The sequence below is a fragment of the Glycine max genome, chromosome 11, assembly GCF_000004515.6.
Source record: "Glycine max cultivar Williams 82 chromosome 11, Glycine_max_v4.0, whole genome shotgun sequence".
NCBI classification, from domain to species: domain Eukaryota; kingdom Viridiplantae; phylum Streptophyta; class Magnoliopsida; order Fabales; family Fabaceae; genus Glycine; species Glycine max.
Window position 1 is genome coordinate 4,594,446 of NC_038247.2, and position 23,637 is coordinate 4,618,082.

Here is a 23,637-nt window from a genome sequence, read left to right on the forward strand (position 1 = left end):
TCATGTATATAAACCATTATGGTGTTATATCTTGATTCTTTTAGTATCTCAAAATTCGGTTAAGTTAATTTTAAATTGTTAAATGTAGACGTGAATTTAAATAGTTAAATTAATTTAAATTATATATTTATATTGAAATAATTGTTTTTTCAACATTGAAATAAGTAGGAGCTTATATTCATGATCCGACATTGTTAAGATGTTGATTTGTAATGAAAGCCTACATGTGTTGGCGGTGTTGCCTAGTTGTCCAGATGCCGTAGTTGTAAGTGTTGGCGAAGCTATAATCAACTCCACCTGCCGGCAGTAAGATATTAAGCACTACAATATAGTATTTTGTACTTGGACTTAAAAACACACCCCAAAGAACGACACTAATCTAAATACTTATATCTTGATAAAATAAGAAATGCATTTATTTGTCACATGAGAATTGGTTGTGGAATTCAAACACAAAATTAGAAGGTTTAAAATATAAATTTTTAAGATAAATACATGTGACTTTATTAAAATGAGAAAATATATTTGTCACCCTCATTAAACAATAAAATATATAAAAATAAAAATTTAATAATATCCATTCATATAGTTTATAAAAAAAAATTATACATTAAAATAATGTTATCTGGAAAAAAATTATTGTGATTAATATTTTAGCTATTATTGCATAGGATAGAAATTTTATTTGTATATAATTATAAAGAATTAATTACACTGACCACTTACCCTTGTTAGACCTCATACCCCTTCATTTTAGAACCCTACCAAGAAAATTCCTAATTTATGGTTGTTCATTACACTTACTCCTAGAGCTGTGCAGAATTATCCGACCCGAATCAAAACGTAAAAAAATTCTTAGCCTACCTCTATCCTTTGTTGTGTCACTCTGGCGTTGTCGGAGGGAGAACGCACACATGATCGAAGACGAACCTCCCTGAACTCAGAACGGTGGCGTCAGTGAACGCGCGCATTAACCTCCCTGTAAATCGACGATCCTGTTTGATTCCGAGATTGGAAGCTCGATGGTGAAGATGAAGTTTCGAAGCTGACGGTTTTTTCGTTGTGCTTTTTAGATCTTGTCATTCCATGATCAATCGTTAGATTAGATGCACCATCAACTTGTTATGTTTTGCCATCATTCCCTGCCTCAAGCTCTTCTATATCTTCAAATTGATTTCCTTGCTTCTTTGTTGTTTACTTCCCCATTGATGTTCCGGCTTCTGCTATGTTAGAGACAGGGAAGAGTGGCTTGATGTTTCCTAAGTTAATCACTAATAATTTCGTTTCGGCGTAGGCTCACCGCGATGGTCACGTCACGGAAGCCAAACCTCGAACGACCTTCTCAGAACTTAGATCCTCCTCAACTCTGAAACCCTCAAACCCTTGCAAATTCAACAAACATTCCTCCGAATTTCACTTCCCTTTTATCTTCAATTATCATTATTATTATTAGTTGCAATCGCAATTGCGAAGTGAATCAGAATCAGAACAAAAATAAAAATCGAATGGTTTTTCTCTAATTGAAATTGGAAATGAAGGCAGGGAGTGCCGCCAAGTTGATCGTCGACGCTCTGCTTCAGCGCTTCCTCCCTCTCGCACGGCGTCGTATCGAAACCGCGCAAGCTCAGGTACATACCTACATTCACACTTTTTTTTTTTGAAAGTTAAGTTTCAACTTCGTGTTTTTTGGATTCGGTAACTAACTGGTGTGAGTGAGGGTGTACCGTAGGATGGGCAATACCTGCGACCATCTGATCCGGCCTACGAGCAAGTGCTGGATTCGCTTGCTATGGTGGCGCGCCACACTCCTGTTCCGCTGCTGGAAGCCTTATTGAGATGGAGAGAGAGGTTAGGGCAATTAATTAACTCTTCCTCTTTTGCTATTTATTTCTATTAATCTTAGTTAATTAACAATTTGTTGTTGGTGATTTTTGTATTTTTCATGTTTTTTTTAACATAACTGGTATAGTTTAGTTTAGGCTAAAATACACTCTTGGTCCTTTATCTTATTTTTTCTTTTTTGTTAATCTCACTAAGTTTAAGATGTCTCGCTTAATTTAAGTGTCTTGGTGAGACTAAATTGGGTCATTCACGCAACTGACAAGACATCTCTGACACTTTGTCACTCGTTGTGACCAAGTTGGGGTGTGTATTTGGAAACCGTTTGATTTGCGTTAAGTTGTACATTTTTTGATGCGTAAATGGAGAAGCAAGGTGAGTGTGTGTTTGATTGACGTCAAGCATGGGTTTAGTTGAACCCAACTAATATTGAAGCGCAAACTTAGTGTGTGTTTGGATTACAATTGAAAAATTGGAGTTTGGTTGAACTTAACTTTGTAAAATTAAGTTTAGTTAAAAGTAGGTATAATGTAACTTGATTTATGTTTGGAACTTTCCACGTTCAACAATAAAGCAATAGAGGAGTAGCTTTGGGCTAAACCTCAGTTTGGGTGAAAGTCATGTTCAACTCAATTTGAAAAACAATTTGCCAAACAAACAGGTGCAACTTTGTTTGGGTGGCCAAACGCCAAATCAAACACACCCTTAGTGTGGTAAACAGACAGAAAGACCAACTCGGTCTTAACACAGCTTAAGGGACCAAAGTGAAATTTTTTAATCTTAATGGATTTAAGTTTAAAAAAACAAGATGAGAAACCAAGAGTGTATTTTCGCCTTTAGTTTATGTTGTGAAACTTTACTTGTGCATGAACTTATACATCTCCAACCCTGTTGCACTTAAGTAACGAACTTAAATGATTATTTTTTGTTTTTATTTTTTTCCCTGTTGTAGTGAATCTCCGAAGGGTGCAAATGATGCATCAACATTCCAAAGAAAGGTTTGTGTGCAAGAATTTCAATATGTTAATGAAATAAGGAATGCCTAGGAAATTTTGAATTTCCACACACAAGCTTCACTTTTTATTTTGAGAACTATGGTTAATTGGTTCTGAGGTTTATGATAGCATGTTTTGCATGGAATTTAGCTTGCGGTGGAGTGCATTTTTTGCTCAGCGTGTATCCGCTTTGTAGAGTGTTGTCCACAAGAGGGGCTTACTGGTTTGTACATTGTTTGTAGCTATGTTATTGTGTTTGTTTTTAATATATTATGTGCATTTATTGTCTGATGAGTTTTTATTTTTACTTATAACCTTTGCACGTTTTTCGTTGCAGAGAAGCTGTGGTCTGGGCTTGAAAATTTTGTTTTTGACTGGTTAATAAATGCAGACAGGTAATGCTGTGCTAGATCCCTGTATTGTGCTCATAGTTAATATAAAAATATTTTATAATAAAACTGTAGTCACTGCCAAAGCAATTGGGCCAGTCACTGAATTATGTAATATAGGATTCAACAATCAAATACCATTCCACTTTTTTTCAGTTCAGACTGTGGAAGTCAACGTTAGGTTCTTAATTGCTCATTTTTTATGTAGATTGTGTCATTTTTGTGGGAAAGAAAAGCCCCTAACCTATATGTTTAAAAAGTTCCTTCTTTTTATAAGTGCAATACAGAATGAGAAGCCCCCCTGATAAGTTCATGGGTTGAATCTCCCATGAAGCCTGAAAAGTTTTCTAAATAAAAAAATGTGAAGAGAAAAACTTATGATTATACGTAAAAGCTTCCGCATTTTAATTCAGCTAAAATCACCAGAAACCTGAAAAAGCACTGCCTCAAGGATCTTGTTGAAATTATGGCAACTTAGGTAGGGAAGGAGGATGGAAGAGGATAGGGATTCTGAATACATTAACTTGTGTATAACAACCTGATAGGTTATATGATGTGATGATTAAATATGATGAGATGTGACGTGATACAAAAGACATGACACTAAGCTCTATTTATGCTAATAAAAGATTCCTAAATAAATAAGGTAACAAAGAATGAAATATAAGGAAATATTGGAACCAATCCTAAGAGATCATATAAGATACTTTTAAGATATTCTAACATGAATAATCATATTCTGAGATATTTCCTAGATATTCTTTTTATAACAGATCTTACACTATTTCTTCAACCAAAACCTCTTAGATGGATATAAAGCAATTGTCTAGCAATGCTGGCTAAACCCACTGCTCCTGATAAATTGTAGAAGTCCATTTCCAAAGCTGCTATTAGTTGTAGAGTAGTTAGTCTTCTACTTGTGCAGTACTTCTGTTATTGGTTACACTGTTAAGAGTTAGACTTCAACTCCCCCCCTGCCCACAGTTACCAGCCACACGTACAACTAAGGTGGGCTAGGGGTGACCGCAGTTAAGGTGGCTTTCCAACAGAACTCACATCATAAACACAGCTGAAATGTTCTTGAGGTGTCCTAAAGTCTGTAGTAATTGTATAATCCTCAGGCAACTCTTCTTTTCAATTTGATTTTTGGGCTATTCAATATTGGATGTGTTTTCAATATAGTTAAGCTGAATTATAGATAAGATTATGTTGAAAGAAATAATATATTTATTCTCATTCAGTCTAAGAATATGTTGTTTTTGAAACAAAATATAACGTTTCATGATTAAGTTTCCATAGACTTTTTAATTCTCTTATTCTTCTATTAACTTTGGTGTGAACTTATTGTGCTCTTGTTGCAGGGTTGTTAGCCAGGTTGAATATCCCTCACTGGTTGATTTGAGGGGGCTTCTTCTGGACTTAGTTGCTCAACTCTTAGGTGCTCTATCCCGTATCAGGTATCCGACTTATCAGAGTTGTATTTAAATTTTATCCAGCATGATAAAAAATTATTTGATGATTATGAGGTTAATACATTTAATGAATACATCTTCATATCAATCAGATTCATTTGTTTTTGACACATACACAAATTTATGCTGGGCCTCATGAGTTATATAGATAATATTTTTTTAAATTCTGGAAGGGCCATTATATAGATAATTTATACATTGAAATCTGACTGATCTTAATTTTTTTAAATATGTAGTTTTCTTCTTTAGGTGTGTCATGGCTTTTAAGGTGTTGTACTCAGTCCTGACAAATGTAGACTATTGGTTTTAGCAGGAGAAATTCAACAGTTTTATGATTTAGTTCTTAAGTGAATTGTAGTATGGACTAAATACCTTAATTGGTTTTCTCTGATTTATTAGTTGATGCCTTTAATACCGATTTTGAATAAAACAATGGTATATAGATTCTATTCAAAAAAGCAAATAGCGTTACTAATATACTGACACTTAGAAATTCTCTTGAGATGTGAATCACCTTCTGGTGCCCTTAGTGCTGGCTTTCCTTGTTAGAAAAGTGAAATTGGATGCCTATGGGCTTGACTTCATGAATGAATAAGATTTTATTGGGTCTTTATTGCCTTTTCATTCTGTATTGGGATTGCTAATGTTCTATCAGTACCCGACATTCATTTGTTGGCTTAGTTGCAGTAAGGCAACCTAAAGTGTATCTGAAGATATTTTAAGAACATAAAATCTCGTGTACTAGTTTAGAAGAAATGAATTGTATACTTCAGTTCTCATATCAGATGTGGAGTTGTCTCCCTAAATATTAAAGATTGGTAATTTTACATGTTTAACTTTTGGTGTTTTTGTGTATGTGTTAATTTTAAAATTTGATGGGTGAGCCTGGATCAGTTCTAGTGGGTTAAGGCTGTTGTTGTTGGGTGATTCTGCTTCAGTTCCTTTTACTGTTGTTCAGTTTGCCATGGCTTATAATACGAAGTGGAACCATTATTTTATTGTTTTGTGTCTCGACTGAAAAACTGTTTTGTTATTTCATGGTATTCCTTTCTTGTTTTTATAGGTTTAGTTCTGTTACTGAGCGGTTTTTCATGGAACTCAACACCCGTCGAATTGATACTAGCGCCGCTAGAAGTGAAACGCTTAGTATCATTAATGGGATGCGCTACCTGAAGCTTGGGGTATGTGTAACAATTAAATGTTTCATGTAAAATATTACATTATGTTAGTATAATTTAAATATAAGCTCCTTCTCAGGTTAAAACCGAGGGTGGATTAAATGCTTCTGCTTCTTTTGTTGCAAAAGCACACCCTATAAACCGTCAGGCTCATAAACGGAAAAGTGAGCTTCACCATGCTCTATGCAATATGCTTTCAAACATCCTAGCACCTCTTGCAGATGCTGGGAAAAGCCAGTGGCCACCTTCTGGTGTAGAGCCAGCACTAACGTTGTGGTATGAAGCTGTTGGACGTATAAGAGTTCAGCTCATGCATTGGATGGATAAACAGAGCAAACACATTGCAGTATGTGGTTCTCTTACCAATTTTATTATATTTCCTGTCTTCTAGTGTTAATTTTGCTGAAGTTTTTATTTCATTTTGTCATCTAGGTTGGGTATCCATTGGTAACTCTTCTTTTATGTCTTGGTGATCCTCAAATATTTCACAACAACTTAAGTCCTCACATGGATCAACTCTACAAACTTCTTAGGGTAAGTTCAAATTCAATTCACACATGTTTAGTTTACATTTTAATTGTGGTAATCAATAAACTTTACAGAATTTATTATATAAGAGGTTAAATGAGATTTGGTCTTGAATTTTTTAATTAAAAAGTTATCTCGCATACCATGCATGGTAAAATGCTCATGTTTCAGATAAGTATTACTCATCATTGCTAAACTTACTTTTTGCATGAGAAAAGAAAGATAAAGTATATATTTTAAAAAATTGTTTTGTTTTGTTTCCTTTCCTTTTACGTACTTCTCTCTCTAGGTATGGGGATCCTTCTCCTAAATTTACTATGTTGAGATTAAAGTTTTATTTGATTCAATGTGGTGTTTCTACATAAAAAGTTTCCTCGAATAAATAAATTGCAGCATTGCTCATATAGATTTATATGTTTTCATTGAATTTCTAATATGTAGTAGTCTTTTTGTAACATTTTTGCAGTAGCTAACATTTGTTTTATGTAAAGGGAGGAGCATCTTATCATCTACAAAAGTGGGTGGCATGCTCACAAATTGATTTCTTTTTCATAAGGAAATTAGATAGAAAAATTTGCATGGAGTGCAAAGTCATTCCTGGGCAAAGCTTAACCACCCAGCATAGAGTTTTGGTTATGGATGTAATGTAAGAGTGGAGAAGAGAATAAGGACAAAAGGCCAAGATAGAGTTTCAAAGATCAAGTGATGGCAATTGAAGGTGAAAAACAAAGAAGCTTTTGGTGAATATTTATGGAGGAAGGGTGCCAGGAGGCATATGGAAGTGTAGATGATGTGTGGGACATAGTGGCAAAGGGATTAGGAAGGTAGCAAATGAGACTCTTGGTGAATCAAGAGCTGGACTTAAGGTAAAGAATCATGGTGGTGGAATGCAAGTGAGCAAGATAAAGTAAGGGTTAAAAGGGATGTTATAAAGCATGCCCCTGTGTAAGAATGCTAAAAATTGGGGAAAAAATGTGGTAGCTAAGAAGAATACAGAAGGTGGTGAGGCTAGAGTTAGAGTTTTTGATGGGTTATACCACTTCTTAGGCACCAAAAGATTTACTTGCTTGCTAAAAGTTGGGAAAGAAAATCAAGAGACTTGGATTAAGTTACATGCATTAAGGATGGAGAAGGTTAAGTCTTTGTTATGGAAGGAGATATTAAGGAAAGATGGAGAAATTGCTTTCACAAGCTATTTAATGAATGACTTAATTTTTTGCAATTGGATAGGCTAAACAAAAGGGATGAAGACCAAAATTATACCTTTTATTGTAGAATTTGAGAGCTTGAGGTTAAAAAACCATGGCAAATGGCAAAGTGGTTGGACCGGATGTTATACTTATTATGGTATGGGTCTAGGTGAGAAGGGTGTTGGCTGGCTTACAAAACTGTTTAACGACATTATAAGGTCTGAGAAACTGTCAACAGAATATTATAGTGTTGTTTGATTCATGTAGACATGATTTACAATAGAATAATATAATGTTGCTTGATTCATGTGGCTGGCCCCACCTAGTGGGAAAATACTTGGTTATAGTTATTTATTTTTGTAAATAACTGTTAAATATATGAATATAAATTTGGGGCATGATTGAATATATGAATATATAAAAGGTTTTTTTTCCCTTTTTTTGTTTGGTAAAAGAATGAAATTCAAAATAATCGTTTGCATCCAATACAATTAAATTGGATGGCTACACGTAGGAATTTTTCTTTTCTCTTTCCTAATGAGATTTAGAATTATTAATTGATTAATAGAAAAGAAAAAACTCATTCCTAAATGATATGATCTATATTCATACTCTATATATATATTGTACATGTTCCTAATCTGTATTCCATCATCCTCATTTAGGGTGTCCTCAAAGGCATTTAGTCCAAGCAATAGGCAAGTCAGAGAAGGGTGGATAAAATGTCCTTTTCTTTCCCTGGTGAAAATGTGGAATTTATCTTAACATTTTTAACTCCTAAGATGTATAAGTGGCCGACTACAGTTCATAGTTACTTCATTATTTCTATCCATTGTGTGTTTTTTTATAAATTATATTAAGAATCTATTCCCTGGTTGGTCATGCAGGATAAGAATCATCGTTTCATGGCTTTAGATTGTCTTCATCGAGTTTTAAGATTTTACTTGAGTGTCCATGCGGCAAACCAGGCCCCAAATCGGATATGGGACAACCTAGACAGTGTAACTTCACAACTTTTAGCAGTTCTAAGGAAAGGATTGCTTACTCAGGATGTTCAACATGATAAACTGGTTGAATTCTGTGTAACTATAGCTGAACATAACCTTGATTTTACCATGAACCATATGATACTAGAATTACTCAAGCAAGACAATCCTAGTGAAGCAAAGGTTATTGGTCTTCGTGCATTGCTTGCCATTGTCATGTCGCCTTCAAGTAAGCATTTTGGTTTTGATATATTTAAAGGTACAATTAATCATATGCCAAGAATAATTGTACATGGTTGTGTTTAGAGGTTCATTTTCTGCAGTAGAACTCTGACAGTTTTGTTGAATGAGCAGGTCCTGATATAGGCCACTATATTCCAAAAGTGAAAGCTGCAATTGAGTCAATATTAAGGTCTTGTCATAAAACGTATAGTCAAGCACTTTTGACATCATCAAGGACCACAATAGGTAATTGCTTCTATTATATGCTACCTGGATTGAAGTGTGTTTGAGTATAAGCATGACAGTGAAAAGGCTGAATCAAACCTCAAATTAAATTGTGGAAAACATATTTCTTTACTTATAACTTATGGGATTTTTAATTTTTTTTTTTTGCTTTCATCATATTTTATGTATTTAAGTCTGCTTCAAAATTTTCTCTTTATTTTGTGATGTACAAATACTTTTCTTTGTGCTTTTGTAAAATATATATAAGGAGGAAGGTAGAGGCATTAAGAATTGAAGATAGTGGAGAATGAGAAAACTGGGGATAGAAATGGTGAACCTATTTATCCAAAATATATGATCAATTAAGCATATTTAATATTTAATAAAACACATTATTATACTTTTCAATTGACAATAACGTCACAATATTTATTTGATTAGCATTCAAGTGTTGTATTTGTTAACTTGTTGGCAAGTGCATCAAATCGTCTCAGGTAGTAAAGTACTCGGAAGTCCGAGTGTCGAATCCTCAAAGACTTTTTTTTTGTACTTAGATTGATGCAAATCCAATTTACAAACCAAAGATAAAGAGAGGTAAGAGATAAGATAAAGATTTAAAATAATAGATAAGAGATTAGAAGATAAAATAAATAAGAGATTTTAATGTAAAATATAAGAAAAGTAGAAGATAAAAAATGATGATAAAAAGATCAATTCAGAATTTTAAATATGTTGGGGCCTAACATACCTAACTATCGTTGATGCAATATGAATGTGTGTCTCTATTTAATATTATTACAATTTCTACCCATGTCTACTAAGATACTCAATCCTGATCCCTCACGATGAAGAATCCAATTTATCTATTCTCTCTTCCAAATCCCTTTCCGAAGATAGAATAGTAAATTGCATGAAATATGGAGATGTATGCATAGGCAAAACAAAGTCACTCTATCCCTAACAATGAATTGTTTAGATGTCCGTTTCCAGTTCTTTAGAAATTATCATTTTTCAATGTATAACCCCTAAAACTAATGCATGGATGATGAAGCCATACAATAACAATAAAGCACAGGAAAGAAACAATAAAAAATTGACATTGCATTAAATCGATAGTAAGGAAAAATTACATTACAAGGGCATTTGGCTGCTAAGCTCTCAACAATAGGGTTTTGGCCTCTCATTATCATGAGAGACTATACACTTTAGGGGGCTAATGCGGATAGAAGAAGAGGGATGGATAGAGGAAGAGAAGGGGATAATAAACATAGATAGAGGAAGAAAAGGAGATAATAGACATAGATAGAGGATTTTCCTTATTTGACATACTTAGGCTTAGGATATATTCATTAGAGAGCTCTGAGTCTCGGTGTCTCGATCTGTAGGTGTGTAGGGATTGGTATCCTGATGTGTACTTCTCCTTTGCTTCTTACTCCTTTTATAGGCCTAAGGTAACTTAATTATCACGCACCCTCGCGCGATGCAGGCTTTCGCGCTAAGCGTGCCTTTAGGCTTCTTCGTGCTAAGCGTGAGTTAGCTGCTAAGCAAAACGCGCTGAACTTGTCTTGCGCGCTAAGTGAGCTGTCTCAATCTTCAACTTTTTCTTCAAGGCTTTTTTTTAAAAATTTTGCATTAATTTTCCTCCAAAGCACTTGAAATCTTTTTCTTTTAACTTCTCCTAATAAAAAACTGCAAAGATATTAATTTCTTTATTATTTTATTAAAAATAACGATAAAGTAAAGAAATTGCAATCATTCTTAGTCAAGATTAACTATCAAATTAACTCAAATTTCGCAGTTATCAGTATTCTCGACAAAAACCAGATTCAATAGCTGAAACTTTTAGGAGAGTTTATTTCTTGATATGGTATATAAAGTGTATTGTGAATATAATCAAATTGTTAGGAGTTAAATCCTTACTACATTCTTCCTAACAACAATTTTTACTCTCATTCTTCACAATTAAATTAAAATTAGCACAAGGTAAAGTGATCCTATGCATTGTGCACACTTCAAGCCTAATTTTATTTTTGGGAGTTGAGTTTTGGAGGGAAAGGGAAGAGGGTAAAATTTTCATTTCTAATAAATATTCTCTAATTTGATAACTTTTCAAAATAAAAGAAATTCAATGATAACTTTCCATAACTCAATATCCCAATTTTTTTGTTTATTTTATAAACACTATATAACTCTATTTAAAAATATAAAAATTGCCTCCTTTCTCTTTACCTCTAAAACGTCATCCTGTACATACCCTAGATCTTCTGTGAGGGGGCAGTGTTAGAGATACAACCCATTAACATGCCTGCTCATAATGACTGAAGCTTTATCGTTGATTTAGTTCTTGACAATAATAATAATTGCATATCGCACCACTTTGGTTTTCTCTTTTAATTTTGATACAAATCATAAACCTAAGGGCAGTATCCTTGTTATAAAATTAGCATATTTAGCACATATAGTTTGTTGGCTGTATTCGTTGGATCATTTTAAATTAGCAAGTAATTAGCTCCCTGACTGATTGTATCCACACTATAAACAACAGATCTGTGTGCAAACCTAGATTCAATTTCATTTAGAACTCCTTGAATCAGAATCTCTAAGTACTACTTTTTTTCGCACGATAGTTTGTCTTATCTACAGTTTATAAAATTTGAACTACTCATGAAAAAAGAGAAAAAAAATTCCAAGTAATTATTTTTTTCCTCCTCAAAGAAGAGGACAGCATCTCTACTTTTATGTTTTGATTGATTTCTAAAATTTTTAAAGTGAAATGAAAAGTTGTAACTTAGTTCTAGATTAATATATATATGTTGTCTTGGTAGTCTTGTGGTCTTGTGTTTTAAGAATATTTTTTTCTTTTTTCAATGCTTTGGGAAACAATGCATAAAAAGATGAGTACTTTTGATTCTGAAAACAGACTTCTTTACTAGCGTATATTTGAAAGGACCGCATTGGCTATTTTACCATTCACAACTAATGTGTTTAGGCTAGGAACTCATCTTCAATAGATCTCATTCAGAGAGATTGGGGATATAAGTGTCTATTTTTTTTTCCACTTTGTTTTCTTGATTTCAAGGGCTATTTTTTATTATCTGCTTCTCCATTTGTCTTCTGTCTGCTGACAAGTTTCTTTTCTGATTTATAAATAAATAATTCATGTTTATATATATTAGAGTAACTACTTTTATGGCAGTTAATTGAGTCTGTTATTGGACTTTATGCAGTGTCAGCTAGGCTGTTACTGCTGATGAGTAGTTAAGCAGTTAGACAGTTAGCATTTCCTAATTATAAATATATTTATGGCCTTCCTTGCAAAGTTAATCAATTAATTCAGTTACTTTCTCAGTAATAGAACACTTAAATTCTTTGAATTTTCTCTGAATATTTTCTCACGTTTCTCTCACTTTCTGACTCTTTCTTGCACAGTACTGATTTCTATGAATGTTGGTTAACTTCACAATTACTTTGGAACACTGCTGAACTTGATAAAGTACTAGCAGAATTTGAAGAATAAATATTTTTTAGATTTGAGGACTTGAAGTCAATTATGAGAATTGAAGATATTTTCAAATTGGTCTGCCTTTCAGAGTTTCAGTACATTTCTTAATTATGCCTATCAGTATTCTAAAAAATGATAGGATTGAAATGATGCAAACTGGAAAAACTACTCATTTGCATAGGATGGGAGTTTCTTTGTTGTTATTTTTTTTTTTTAAATATAGAATTTTGTATATCTGGTTAATTGGTTGACTATTGAATTTCTGCCCGTTGTGACATCATAATAACTATGTTGTAGATGCTGTAACCAAGGAAAAGTCTCAAGGGTATCTATTCCGTTCTGTGCTAAAGTGCATCCCAAATCTAATAGAAGAAGTTGGGCGAACTGATAAAATTACTGAAATAATACCACAACATGGAATAAGTATTGACCCCGGTGTTCGTGAAGAAGCAGTGCAAGTACTAAACCGCATTGTGAAGTACCTCCCCCACCGTCGTTTTGCAGTAATGAAGGGAATGGCCAACTTCATATTAAGACTTCCTGATGAATTTCCTCTGCTCATCCAAACATCATTAGGGCGCCTGTTGGAACTCATGCGCTTCTGGAGATCTTGTCTAATAGATGATAGGATACAACTTGAAGCAGATGTAAAATCTCTAGGGCATGAAACTGAGAGATTCAGAAAGTCTTCCATTCAACAATCAGGCGAAGCAATTGAGTTTCGCGCATCAGAAATTGATGCAGTTGGCCTCATATTCCTTAGTTCCGTTGATAGTCAAATTCGGCATACAGCATTAGAATTATTGCGTTGTGTTCGTGCATTGAGGAATGATATTCGGGATCTGAAGATGCATGAACAACCAAATCATACTTTGAAATATGAAGCTGAACCAATATTTATTATTGATGTTCTGGAAGAACATGGGGTATGCATTTGCCTTTATTATTTTTATTTTTATTTTTATTTTAAGGCTCAATTTCGTCAGAATGATATTTTATCTTGTTATGGGATACACTCATTTATTTTATCATATTTATTCTTTTATTTTGGGTTCAATCATGTCATATTAAGCTTTTGTCCCCTTAAAGATATAAATACCTTGGCATTATAGGATGAGATTGTTCAGAACTGCTATTGGGACTCAGGGCGACCATTTGATTTGAAACGAGAACCTGATGCCATTCCTCCTGAAGTGACACTTCAATCTATAATATTTGAGAGCCCTGACAAGAACAGGTGGGCTCGGTGTCTTAGTGAGCTAGTCAAATATGCTGCCGAACTTTCTCCAAGCTCAGTTCAGGAAGCTAAGTAAGTATATGTTTCCTTTTCCTTCTTCTGTCTTCAGTGAACTCCAAGCTCTGTAAATATATTTTAAAGGAAAATCATGGGCAAAGAGATCCAGAGAGCAATCGAAAGGGGACTGGTCTTTTTGGTTAAGCCAAGAAAAGATACTAAATTTCTTTATGTTTGATCCAACAATACCCCTGTAACAATTGTCAAAACCCTTTACAGAGGGTAGGAACCTAATAAATAAAAGTCAACCCTTAAATAAATACTTTTTCAATAGAAGAAAGTAGAAGGAATTTGGAAGATAAGGAATCCTTCAATGAAATGGGAGAATGAATAACAGAGACAAAAGAGAAAAATCAATAGAGCAAGTAACCTTACACTTAGAAGTCAGCTGCATTGCCAATGACAATGACACATCCTTAAAAATATAGGCATTTTGTGCCAACTAAATGCTTATCTTGGCAAGTTACTCTCTTGATAAACAAGGCTAGGGTCCTCTTCAAAGCAAACTACTTTCAGCTCAGGTGTCAGATACCCCATAATAAATATAGGAAATATCAGTTATCAGTTATGCAGAAAGTATGAATAACTTAAGAGACCTAATGAGTATTTAGGTGGTGTATGGCTCAACATTTTTTGGGTTTCTCTAAAAAATATTTAAGCCAAACACAATTATATAAAAGCTCTAAAAATAAAAGGATCTTTGTTTTTCAATGAAGAAAACATTTTAAAGGAAGTTTTTAGAAAAGCTAGGCGTTTGGTTCAAGAAAATATTTTCTATTTTCATTTTCAAATTTGCAACTATTAGAAAACTTGTTTTTTAAACTTTTATTTTCATTTTCTAAAAAATACTTTGACTTTAAAAAATTCCACAAAATTCAAATAGGTTTACTGTAACTTTCTCTTCCACGGGTGTTTGATCAATTTGGATTCTTTCCCTTCCCAAAACAAAAGGGTATTATTTGGCAACAAGCAAGTATCAGCATGAATCTGCTAGCTGCAGATATCAGATCTGCAACGATGAGGATAACGCCGAAAACTGAAATTGAAGATTTGGCTCTTTTGGATAAGCAACCAAACGAAATTTACCTCTCATCCATTAACTCTTTTTGTTGATTTGGCTCTCAGCAGGCATCAAGCCACAATCAAAGTTCACAAAAATAGAAGAATACTCAAAAGGAAATCATCTTGCTGCAGTGCCATTGTGCCACCATGTGAAAAAACTACAACATACCACCATGACGCCGCCATAACCGTTATTTGATAACAAATTAACAATGAATTGAAATAAGTTACTACAAAATATTATAAAATTCTTAAAAATTTATAACAAATCTTAGAATGTGGGTTATGGATCTAACTCAACCCTACAAAATGAATTTTTAAGGTGAGGGTTACCCCTCCACTTATATTCACTATTATGGCCATATCACTAGTCTATGTCAGATCTCCAACACACCCTTCTCATAATGAGGACGTGACATTTTGAGCTTAAAGTTTGCAGGATTGGACATTTGTTGGTTGTCGGATAATGGCCCGATAAGTCCAAAAATACTTGCTATAGGCTCTTATACCATCTTCGAGCGTGGGTTATAGGTCTAACTCAATCCTACTAAACCAACTTTTATGGTGAGGGTTGTCCCCCCCACTTATATACACGATTATGATCATATCACTAGTCGATGTGGGATCGCCAACAACAAATAATCCTAAATTAAAAAACCCTAATTTTAAAATTAACCTTAATCGAAATCCTAAAACTACTCATCCAATTTATACCATCTATTCAATGAATAAGTTAAAAATTCGAAAAAGGATTTAAATGAAAACACCTTAGAAGGATCAAGAGTCCAAATCCTCTTATCCGATTACAAGACAAATAAAGAGAGTTGATGCAATCCAAAAGAGGCCTCGGTTCAAACCATTCCTTATCATTTAAATTACGAGAAAAGTGGAAATTTCTAGACAAATGGAATCTCGAATGCTATAAAAATTGTGGTAAGTGAGCTATGTACTGAAGCTGGATGATAGATGTGGGAAAATTTCTCTCAACAGACAAATCTCCTACAATCTTAGTTAGTCCCATCCAGTTTTCCTCCCAAAATTTAATATTAGAACCATTACCACTTCCAAGGGAAGCAAATATGTAAAGGACACATATAGAAGAAGGTAAAAAAAGGCATGGGCAGTAACATACACATTTTTTCCCCTTAATCACTTGCATCCTTCTTCATTGCAGATTGCTTTACTTTCTCCTGCTGAAATAAATGGCTGGGATATATATTTTCTTGGTTTATTTATATTTTTGGTTTTTGATAGAACACAATGGTTTCACTTGATTTATGTAGCCAACAACATCTAGAAGGAAAAAGGCATTGGTTTATCTTAGAATGTGGGTTTGGGTCTAACTCAACCCCAAAAGCTAGCTCATATGGTGAGGGTTGCCTTCCAATTATATATTCTATTATGACCTTATCTCTAGCTAATGTGAGACTTAGGTTTTTCTCAATACACCCCCTCACACCCAGCAATATTGGGCTTGGTGCATGGATGACATGGTGGGTGACCCGTTTAATGGATCTAGGATAGGTTCTAATACTATCTTAAAATGTGGATTTGGGCCTAACTCAACCCCAAAAGTTAACTCATACGGTGAGGATTGTCTCTCACTTATATACTCTATTTTAGCCTTATCTCTGGTCGACAAGGGACTTGAGTTTTTCTGAATAGTTTATATAATCTTCAAATATTCGTTCTATTTGTTGTTTTTGTTGAGTACTTGACTTTGCTAGGCTTACAATATAAAGTAAGGTCTTGGTACTTTTTGCATTAATTTTCATATAAACTATTTAAAAAAAAAAAGTTGCGTTGAGTGATTTATAATTATTATGGTGAAAAGAAAAAGATTTATTCTCACTTGCATTGCTCCACCCCTTCTTCATTCGGTCTGTTTTTAATTGCTATCCAAAACTTAGCAAATATCACTTAAATTTGGGCAGGAAAGAGGTCATGCAACGTCTTGCTCATATCACACCTGCTGAATTGGGTGGAAAAGCTCATCAGTCACAGGATGTTGATAATAAACTGGACCAGTGGCTTATGTATGCCATGTTTGTCTGTTCATGTCCACCAGTTGCTCGAGAGTCTACCAAAGATCTTTACCATCTTATTTTCCCTTCATTGAAATCAGGATCTGATGTTCACGTTGTAAGAGAGCCTCACTTAACTTATCCATTAGTCTATCTTCATAAGCAGTCTATGTCAAAGCATGAAGAGTTGCATGCATACTTGATGTATTGTTTAGTACTATTTTTCATGTTTTCTAACCCAAATGAATAAATGATAAACTTAAAATATCTTTTGTTTACTATATTTTAATTTCTGTTTCATATGATTAAAACTATTATTAGGTCCTTGATTGAATAGTAAGAAAGACCAATCAAGTCTCCAATTTGAATAAAGAAATTGAAGATAAAGTTGGATGTGAGTTATGCAGAGTACATGCTATGTTGTCATAGTGCTTCTTATTTTACTTCTAAATATAATTTTGTGGTGACAGGTTTGGAAACTTTTTTAGACTTAAGTATGAAATATTAATCCTTCGTTTTACCTATCTTGATCTCGTTGTTTTCCTTTATAGTTCTTCTAATTGATGTATGAGGGTAGGAGATGTATTTAGAATCGTAACTGCCTATAGTTTGACCAAACTTATCATATCCACACCCAATTAAACCCTGATAATTTTAAACCTTCATATATCTTTTTGAAGGAAGTTTATGCTTTGCTTTTGTAGTTTCTCACAATAAATTGTTATGAACCAACTATCTCAAAAGCTTAAATTGTTAAGTGAAGACAAATCATGGATTTTATATTATATCTAGTGATGTTAGAAAACCAAACTAAAATTCATTTCATTCGATTTCTTGCATTTATGCCTGTTGAATATTATTTTTGTGAGATTTTACCATTGAAAGAAATCCTTTTTATATTTGCTTGTTTCGAGTCTTTATTAAGAGGATTATTGGCTGTTAATTACTGCAGTTTTATTGATATAAAGGCATTTAAATTTTCAACTGCCAAATTTTTTATCCATCACTTCTGTTGTCTCTGTTTATTGCTAACAAGGTTTCTGATATAGCATGCAGCCACCATGGCTCTTGGCCGCTCACACTTGGAAGCATGTGAAATCATGTTCAGTGAACTTTCATCTTTTATTGATGAGGTTTCTTCTGAGACAGAAGGAAAACCAAAGTGGAAGGTATTGTTATGGATCTGTAAAATTTGTTTTTATATCTATCAGCCATTGAGTACTCGAGGTAGGTAGTTATCATAAATTATAATTATAAATGACATGGACAATATGGTAGTGAATAGTGATAGAAATTATAAAAAAAAAAAAAGAATTCCTAAACCTTTCCAACATATTCAAACAATGTTATAGACAATATCCATATTTCAACTTAAAAGTCATGAAACTAAGAAATCTTTTGTTGTAGTATTGTTTAAGATGCTTCTTCTCCTTGATTTTTGAATTAGAGTTTGGCACTTACAAGTTATATTTTTATTGGTAGAGTCAAAAGGCTCGCCGGGAAGAACTTCGTGTCCACATCGCAAATATTTATCGTACTGTTGCAGAAAATATATGGCCTGGCATGCTAACACGGAAGCCAGTGTTCCGCCTCCATTATCTTAAATTCATTGATGAGACAACCAGACTAATCTCAACATCTATTGAAAGTTTTCAAGACATGCAACCATTCCGCTTTGCACTTGCTTGTGTTCTACGATCATTAGCCCCTGAATTTGTTGATTCAAAATCTGAGAAATTTGATGTTAGAACTAGAAAGCGGCACTTTGATCTTCTTCTCTCCTGGTGTGATGATACAGGCAGTACATGGGGTCAAGATGGTGTCAGTGATTATAGACGTGAAGTTGATCGTTATAAGTCTTCCCAAAATGCAAGATCAAAAGATTCTGTGGATAAAATATCATTTGACAAAGAATTGAATGAACAAGTTGAGGCAATCCAATGGGCATCCATGAATGCAATAGCATCACTTTTATATGGACCATGTTTTGATGACAATGCAAGGAAAATGAGTGGACGTGTGATATCTTGGATTAATGGTTTGTTTTTGGAGCCTACACCAAGGGCTCCATTTGGTTTCTCACCAGCTGATCCTAGAACTCCATCATATACCAAGTACCAGGGGGAAGGTGGCCGGGGAAATGCTGGTCGTGACAGGCTTAAGGGGGGGCATCACCGTGTTTCTTTAGCAAAATTGGCTTTGAAGAATCTTTTGCTTACAAATTTGGACTTGTTCCCCTCCTGTATTGATCAGGTAAATTCATTTTCATGCTATATTGTGCATTATATCCTATTAGGGATTGTTTTCCAAGTAAACGTGCACTTGCCTCTAATTGAGTCGATCCTTGATATGTATCCGAACCTTGGAACCTAAGAGTTAGCAATGAAGTTTCGTCACTGTTTAAAAGCCATGGATGGGTGGTATACTATACAGGGTTAAAAAGGTAATGACAAAAGTAACTTGTCTTGATGCTGAAGGACATAATAATATAAAGTCATTCATGAACTTTCACCTAATAGCTTATAGCATGTTTGTTTGGCATTTATCAATGTGATTTCGCACCCACTGTTAGTTGAAACTATCTTTTCTACCCCTTTTAACTTGATGTCTGTTTTCCAATTCAATAGCATAAGTAAACATGCACTTGCCTCTAAGAGAGTCGATCCTTGATATGTATCTGAACCTTGTGACCTAAGAGTTAGTAATTTGATCTTTGTTGTCTCTATTCTTCTAAATAAAAATGAATTTGTACACATGATGTGAAATTAAAAATAGGTTGTCTACTCTTCTAAGTCTAGAGGACTCTTGGATGAGGAAATATGTATAGATGTGCAAAGTCATTCATGAGCCTGCACCTAATAGCATAAGCTTTTAGGAGACATAGTTTGTTCCTTACAATATTTGATTTTCATTTTTATTCTTTACTACATGCAATATAATTTTGACATTGTATTTTACAAATATTTACTCTAAATATTAGATGATTTTGATTTTATTATACAATAGTATTTTAATACAAAAACATTCCTAATTTTAAACTTCATTATATTTAAAGTTTTGATAGTTTCTATTTGATTTTATATGGTCCGAATTCCTTCAAGAAATCAGTGGGAAGCAAAATATAGCTCAGTTTATTTTACTGAGTGCTTATAGTGTATTTATTTTTCATAGCAACTACATTAAACAAATATAATCATTAGAAATTGTGATTGTGAAGATATTTATAAAACAATGATAATATTTAGAATATATGTGTTTATTGAGAATCGGACAGAATGTGATATTCTGCATTCGTTGTGATAATTGTAGTTTATAGGCATATAATCTCTGATTTAGAGGAAACTGAATATCCTCTAATTTATTTGTAATTAATTCAATAAGCCTATATAAAATCACACCGGTGTTGTATTCAAATTTCAAGCGCACGGTTTCAGTCAAATTATGCCTTTGTTTCTTCCACTTTATTAGTATTAGTATTAGCTTATTCAACTTAATTGATTTCTGCAGTGCTACCACTCTAATTCTTCTGTAGCCGATGGGTACTTCAGTGTACTGGCTGAGGTCTACATGCGCCAAGAGATACCAAACTGTGAAATACAGAGATTATTGAGTCTGATCCTTTACAAGGTAGTAGACCCATCAAGGCAAATTCGTGACGATGCCCTTCAGATGCTGGAGACACTTTCTGTTCGTGAATGGGCTGAGGATGGCATTGAGGGCTCAGGAAGTTATCGAGCTGCTGTTGTTGGTAATCTTCCTGATTCCTACCAACAATTCCAATACAAGCTTTCCTGTAAACTTGCCAAAGATCATCCTGAATTAAGCCAACTTCTTTGTGAGGAGATTATGCAGAGGCAGTTAGATGCTGTTGATATAATTGCACAGCATCAGGTCTTAACATGCATGGCTCCATGGATTGAGAACCTGAATTTCTGGAAACTCAAGGAAGGCTGGAGTGAAAGGTTATTGAAAAGTCTCTACTATGTAACATGGCGGCATGGAGACCAATTTCCCGATGAAATTGAGAAACTTTGGAGCACAATTGCGAGCAAAAATAAGAATATCAGCCCTGTTTTAGATTTCTTGATCACAAAAGGCATTGAAGATTGTGATTCAAATGCATCAACTGAAATAAGTGGTGCTTTTGCTACATACTTCAGCGTTGCAAAACGGGTAAGTCTATATTTAGCACGAATATGCCCTCAACGGACTATAGATCACCTAGTTTTCCAATTGTCTCAGCGACTTCTAGAGGATAGCATTGAGCCGGTTGCAAGTAAGGGTGATGCCAGTGCAAATTTTGTGCTAGAATTCTCACAAGGTCCGGCTGTGGCCCAAATGACATCAGTTATGGATAACCAACCACACATGTCCCCATTGCTTGTAAGAGGTTCTCTTGATGGTCCACTAAGAAATGTTAGTGGGAGCTTGAGCTGGAGAACAACAGGCATGACAGGCCGGAGTGTATCAGGCCCATTAAGTCCAATGCCTCCAGAGTTGAATATTGTCCCAGTAAGCACTGGGCGATCAGGGCAGCTCCTTCCAGCCTTGGTTAATATGTCAGGACCCTTGATGGGTGTTAGAAGCTCAACAGGGAGTTTGCGTAGCCGCCATGTTTCACGAGACAGTGGAGATTATCTTGTTGACACTCCAAACTCAGGTGAAGATGGAGTGCATGCTGGGAGTGCTATGCATGCCGTGAATGCAAAAGAACTTCAATCAGCTCTGCAGGGACATCAGCAGCACTCACTTACGCATGCAGATATAGCACTTATTCTTCTTGCTGAAATTGCATATGAGAATGATGAAGATTTCCGCCAATACTTGCCTCTACTCTTTCATGTTATCTTTGTTTCAATGGATAGCTCAGAAGACATTGTACTAGAGCATTGCCAGCATTTACTTGTTAATCTGCTATATTCCCTAGCAGGCCGCCACTTGGAGCAGTATGAGGTGGAAAATAATGATAGGGAGAACAAGCAGCAGGTTGTGAGCTTAATTAAATATGTACAATCAAAGCGAGGAAGCATGATGTGGGAGAATGAAGATCCAACAGTTGTCAGAACTGGGCTTCCAAGTGCAGCACTTCTTTCTGCCTTAGTGCAGAGCATGGTGGATGCCATCTTCTTCCAAGGAGACCTTCGGGAGACTTGGGGAGAAGAAGCACTTAGATGGGCTATGGAATGTACATCAAAACACCTTGCCTGTCGTTCACATCAGATCTACAGAGCACTTCGACCTAGTGTAACAAGTGGTGCTTGTGTATCCCTTCTACGGTGCCTCCATAGATGTCTGGGAAATCCAGTACCTCAAGTTTTGGGATTTGTTATGGAAATTTTGATGACATTGCAAGTTATGGTGGAGAATATGGAGCCAGAGAAAGTGATACTCTATCCTCAGCTATTTTGGGGGTGTGTTGCTATGATGCATACGGATTTTGTCCATGTCTACCGCCAGGTTCTAGAGCTTTTCTCTCATGTGATTGATCGTTTATCTTTCCGTGATCGTACAACAGAAAATGTACTCCTTTCAAGTATGCCCAGAGATGAACTTAATACTAGTGATTTAGGAGAATTTCAGCGCACAGAATCTAAAAGTGGCTATGAACCTCTACAAGAGGGGAGTTTGCCGACATTTGAAGGGGTGCAGCCTCTTGTTCTTAAAGGACTTATGTCGAGTGTCAGTCACAGTGTCTCAATTGATGTCCTCTCTCGTATAACAGTTCATTCATGTGATTCTATATTTGGTGATGCTGAGACTAGACTCCTGATGCACATCATAGGATTACTCCCTTGGCTCTGTCTTCAACTTAGCAAAGACATAGTGATAGGTCCAGCTTCTCCACTCCAACATCAATATCAAAAGGCTTGCTCCGTTGCTGCCAATGTTGCAATCTGGTGTCGAGCAAAATCTTTTGATGAATTAGCTACTGTATTTATGATTTACTCTCGTGGTGAGATTAAGAGTGTTGATAATTTTCTGGCTTGTGTTTCACCACTTTTATGCAATGAATGGTTTCCAAAACATTCAACTTTGGCTTTTGGACACTTATTAAGGCTTCTGGAAAAAGGACCGGTGGAGTATCAACGTGTGATTCTACTTATGCTCAAAGCTCTCCTCCAGCACACACCAATGGATGCTACCCAGAGTCCACATATTTATGCAATTGTATCCCAATTAGTAGAAAGCACTTTGTGTTGGGAGGCACTAAGTGTGTTAGAAGCCCTTCTACAAAGTTGCAGTTCATTGACTGGTTCTCATCCCTATGAACCTGGTTCGTTGGAGAATGGAATTGGTGGAACTGAAGAAAAGTTGCTTGCTCCACAGACTTCATTCAAGGCCCGCAGTGGCCCTCTGCAATATGGTTTCGGATCAGGACTAGGCTCAGTTTCTACTCCTGGACAGGTTGGGTCAACTGAGTCTGGGATGTCACCAAGGGAGGTTGCTCTGCATAATACTCGTCTGATAATTGGTCGGGTATTGGACAGAAGTGTGTTAGGTAAGAGAAAGGACCAGAAAAAGCTAGTCCCTTTTGTGGCCAATATTGGTAACCCATGATTGTATAATTTCATTTGCTGTATATATTCTGTCCAAAGATGTAGGGATTGCTACAGGGTAGAGGTTGTACATACTACATAGGCTGGGATGAGAGTTTTGTAACATTCTGTGTAGTTGTAAACAAAATCATTTTGATTTCAAATAGCATGCACAATTTAACTTTGTTGGTAAAA

General features: G+C 35.0%; 1 protein-coding gene across 1 annotated transcript; it reads left to right on the forward strand.

Moving 5' to 3' along the window:
- Positions 1-725: 725 nt before the first annotated feature.
- On the forward strand, positions 726-23,637 carry LOC100807530 (protein furry homolog). The gene is made up of 17 exons (XM_006590606.3): positions 726-1,628; positions 1,730-1,848; positions 2,792-2,837; positions 2,985-3,057; positions 3,172-3,229; positions 4,585-4,680; positions 5,759-5,876; positions 5,953-6,219; positions 6,306-6,407; positions 8,479-8,806; positions 8,932-9,045; positions 12,824-13,452; positions 13,639-13,835; positions 16,817-17,024; positions 17,956-18,075; positions 18,389-19,159; positions 20,414-23,637. The coding sequence occupies exons 1-17, from the start codon at positions 1,533-1,535 to the stop codon at positions 23,462-23,464; spliced, it is 6,393 nt and encodes a 2,130-aa protein (XP_006590669.1). The 5' UTR covers positions 726-1,532; the 3' UTR covers positions 23,465-23,637.

Bases quoted from the DNA above. Each gene is read 5' to 3' on its own strand.
- LOC100807530 (XM_006590606.3), top strand. From the start codon at position 1,533: ATGAAGGCAGGGAGTGCCGCCAAGTTGATCGTCGACGCTCTGCTTCAG. The intron at 2,838-2,984 runs GTTTGTGTGCAA...CATGGAATTTAG, and splicing joins CATCAACATTCCAAAGAAAG to CTTGCGGTGGAGTGCATTTT. The intron at 8,807-8,931 runs GTAAGCATTTTG...TTGAATGAGCAG, and splicing joins CATTGTCATGTCGCCTTCAA to GTCCTGATATAGGCCACTAT.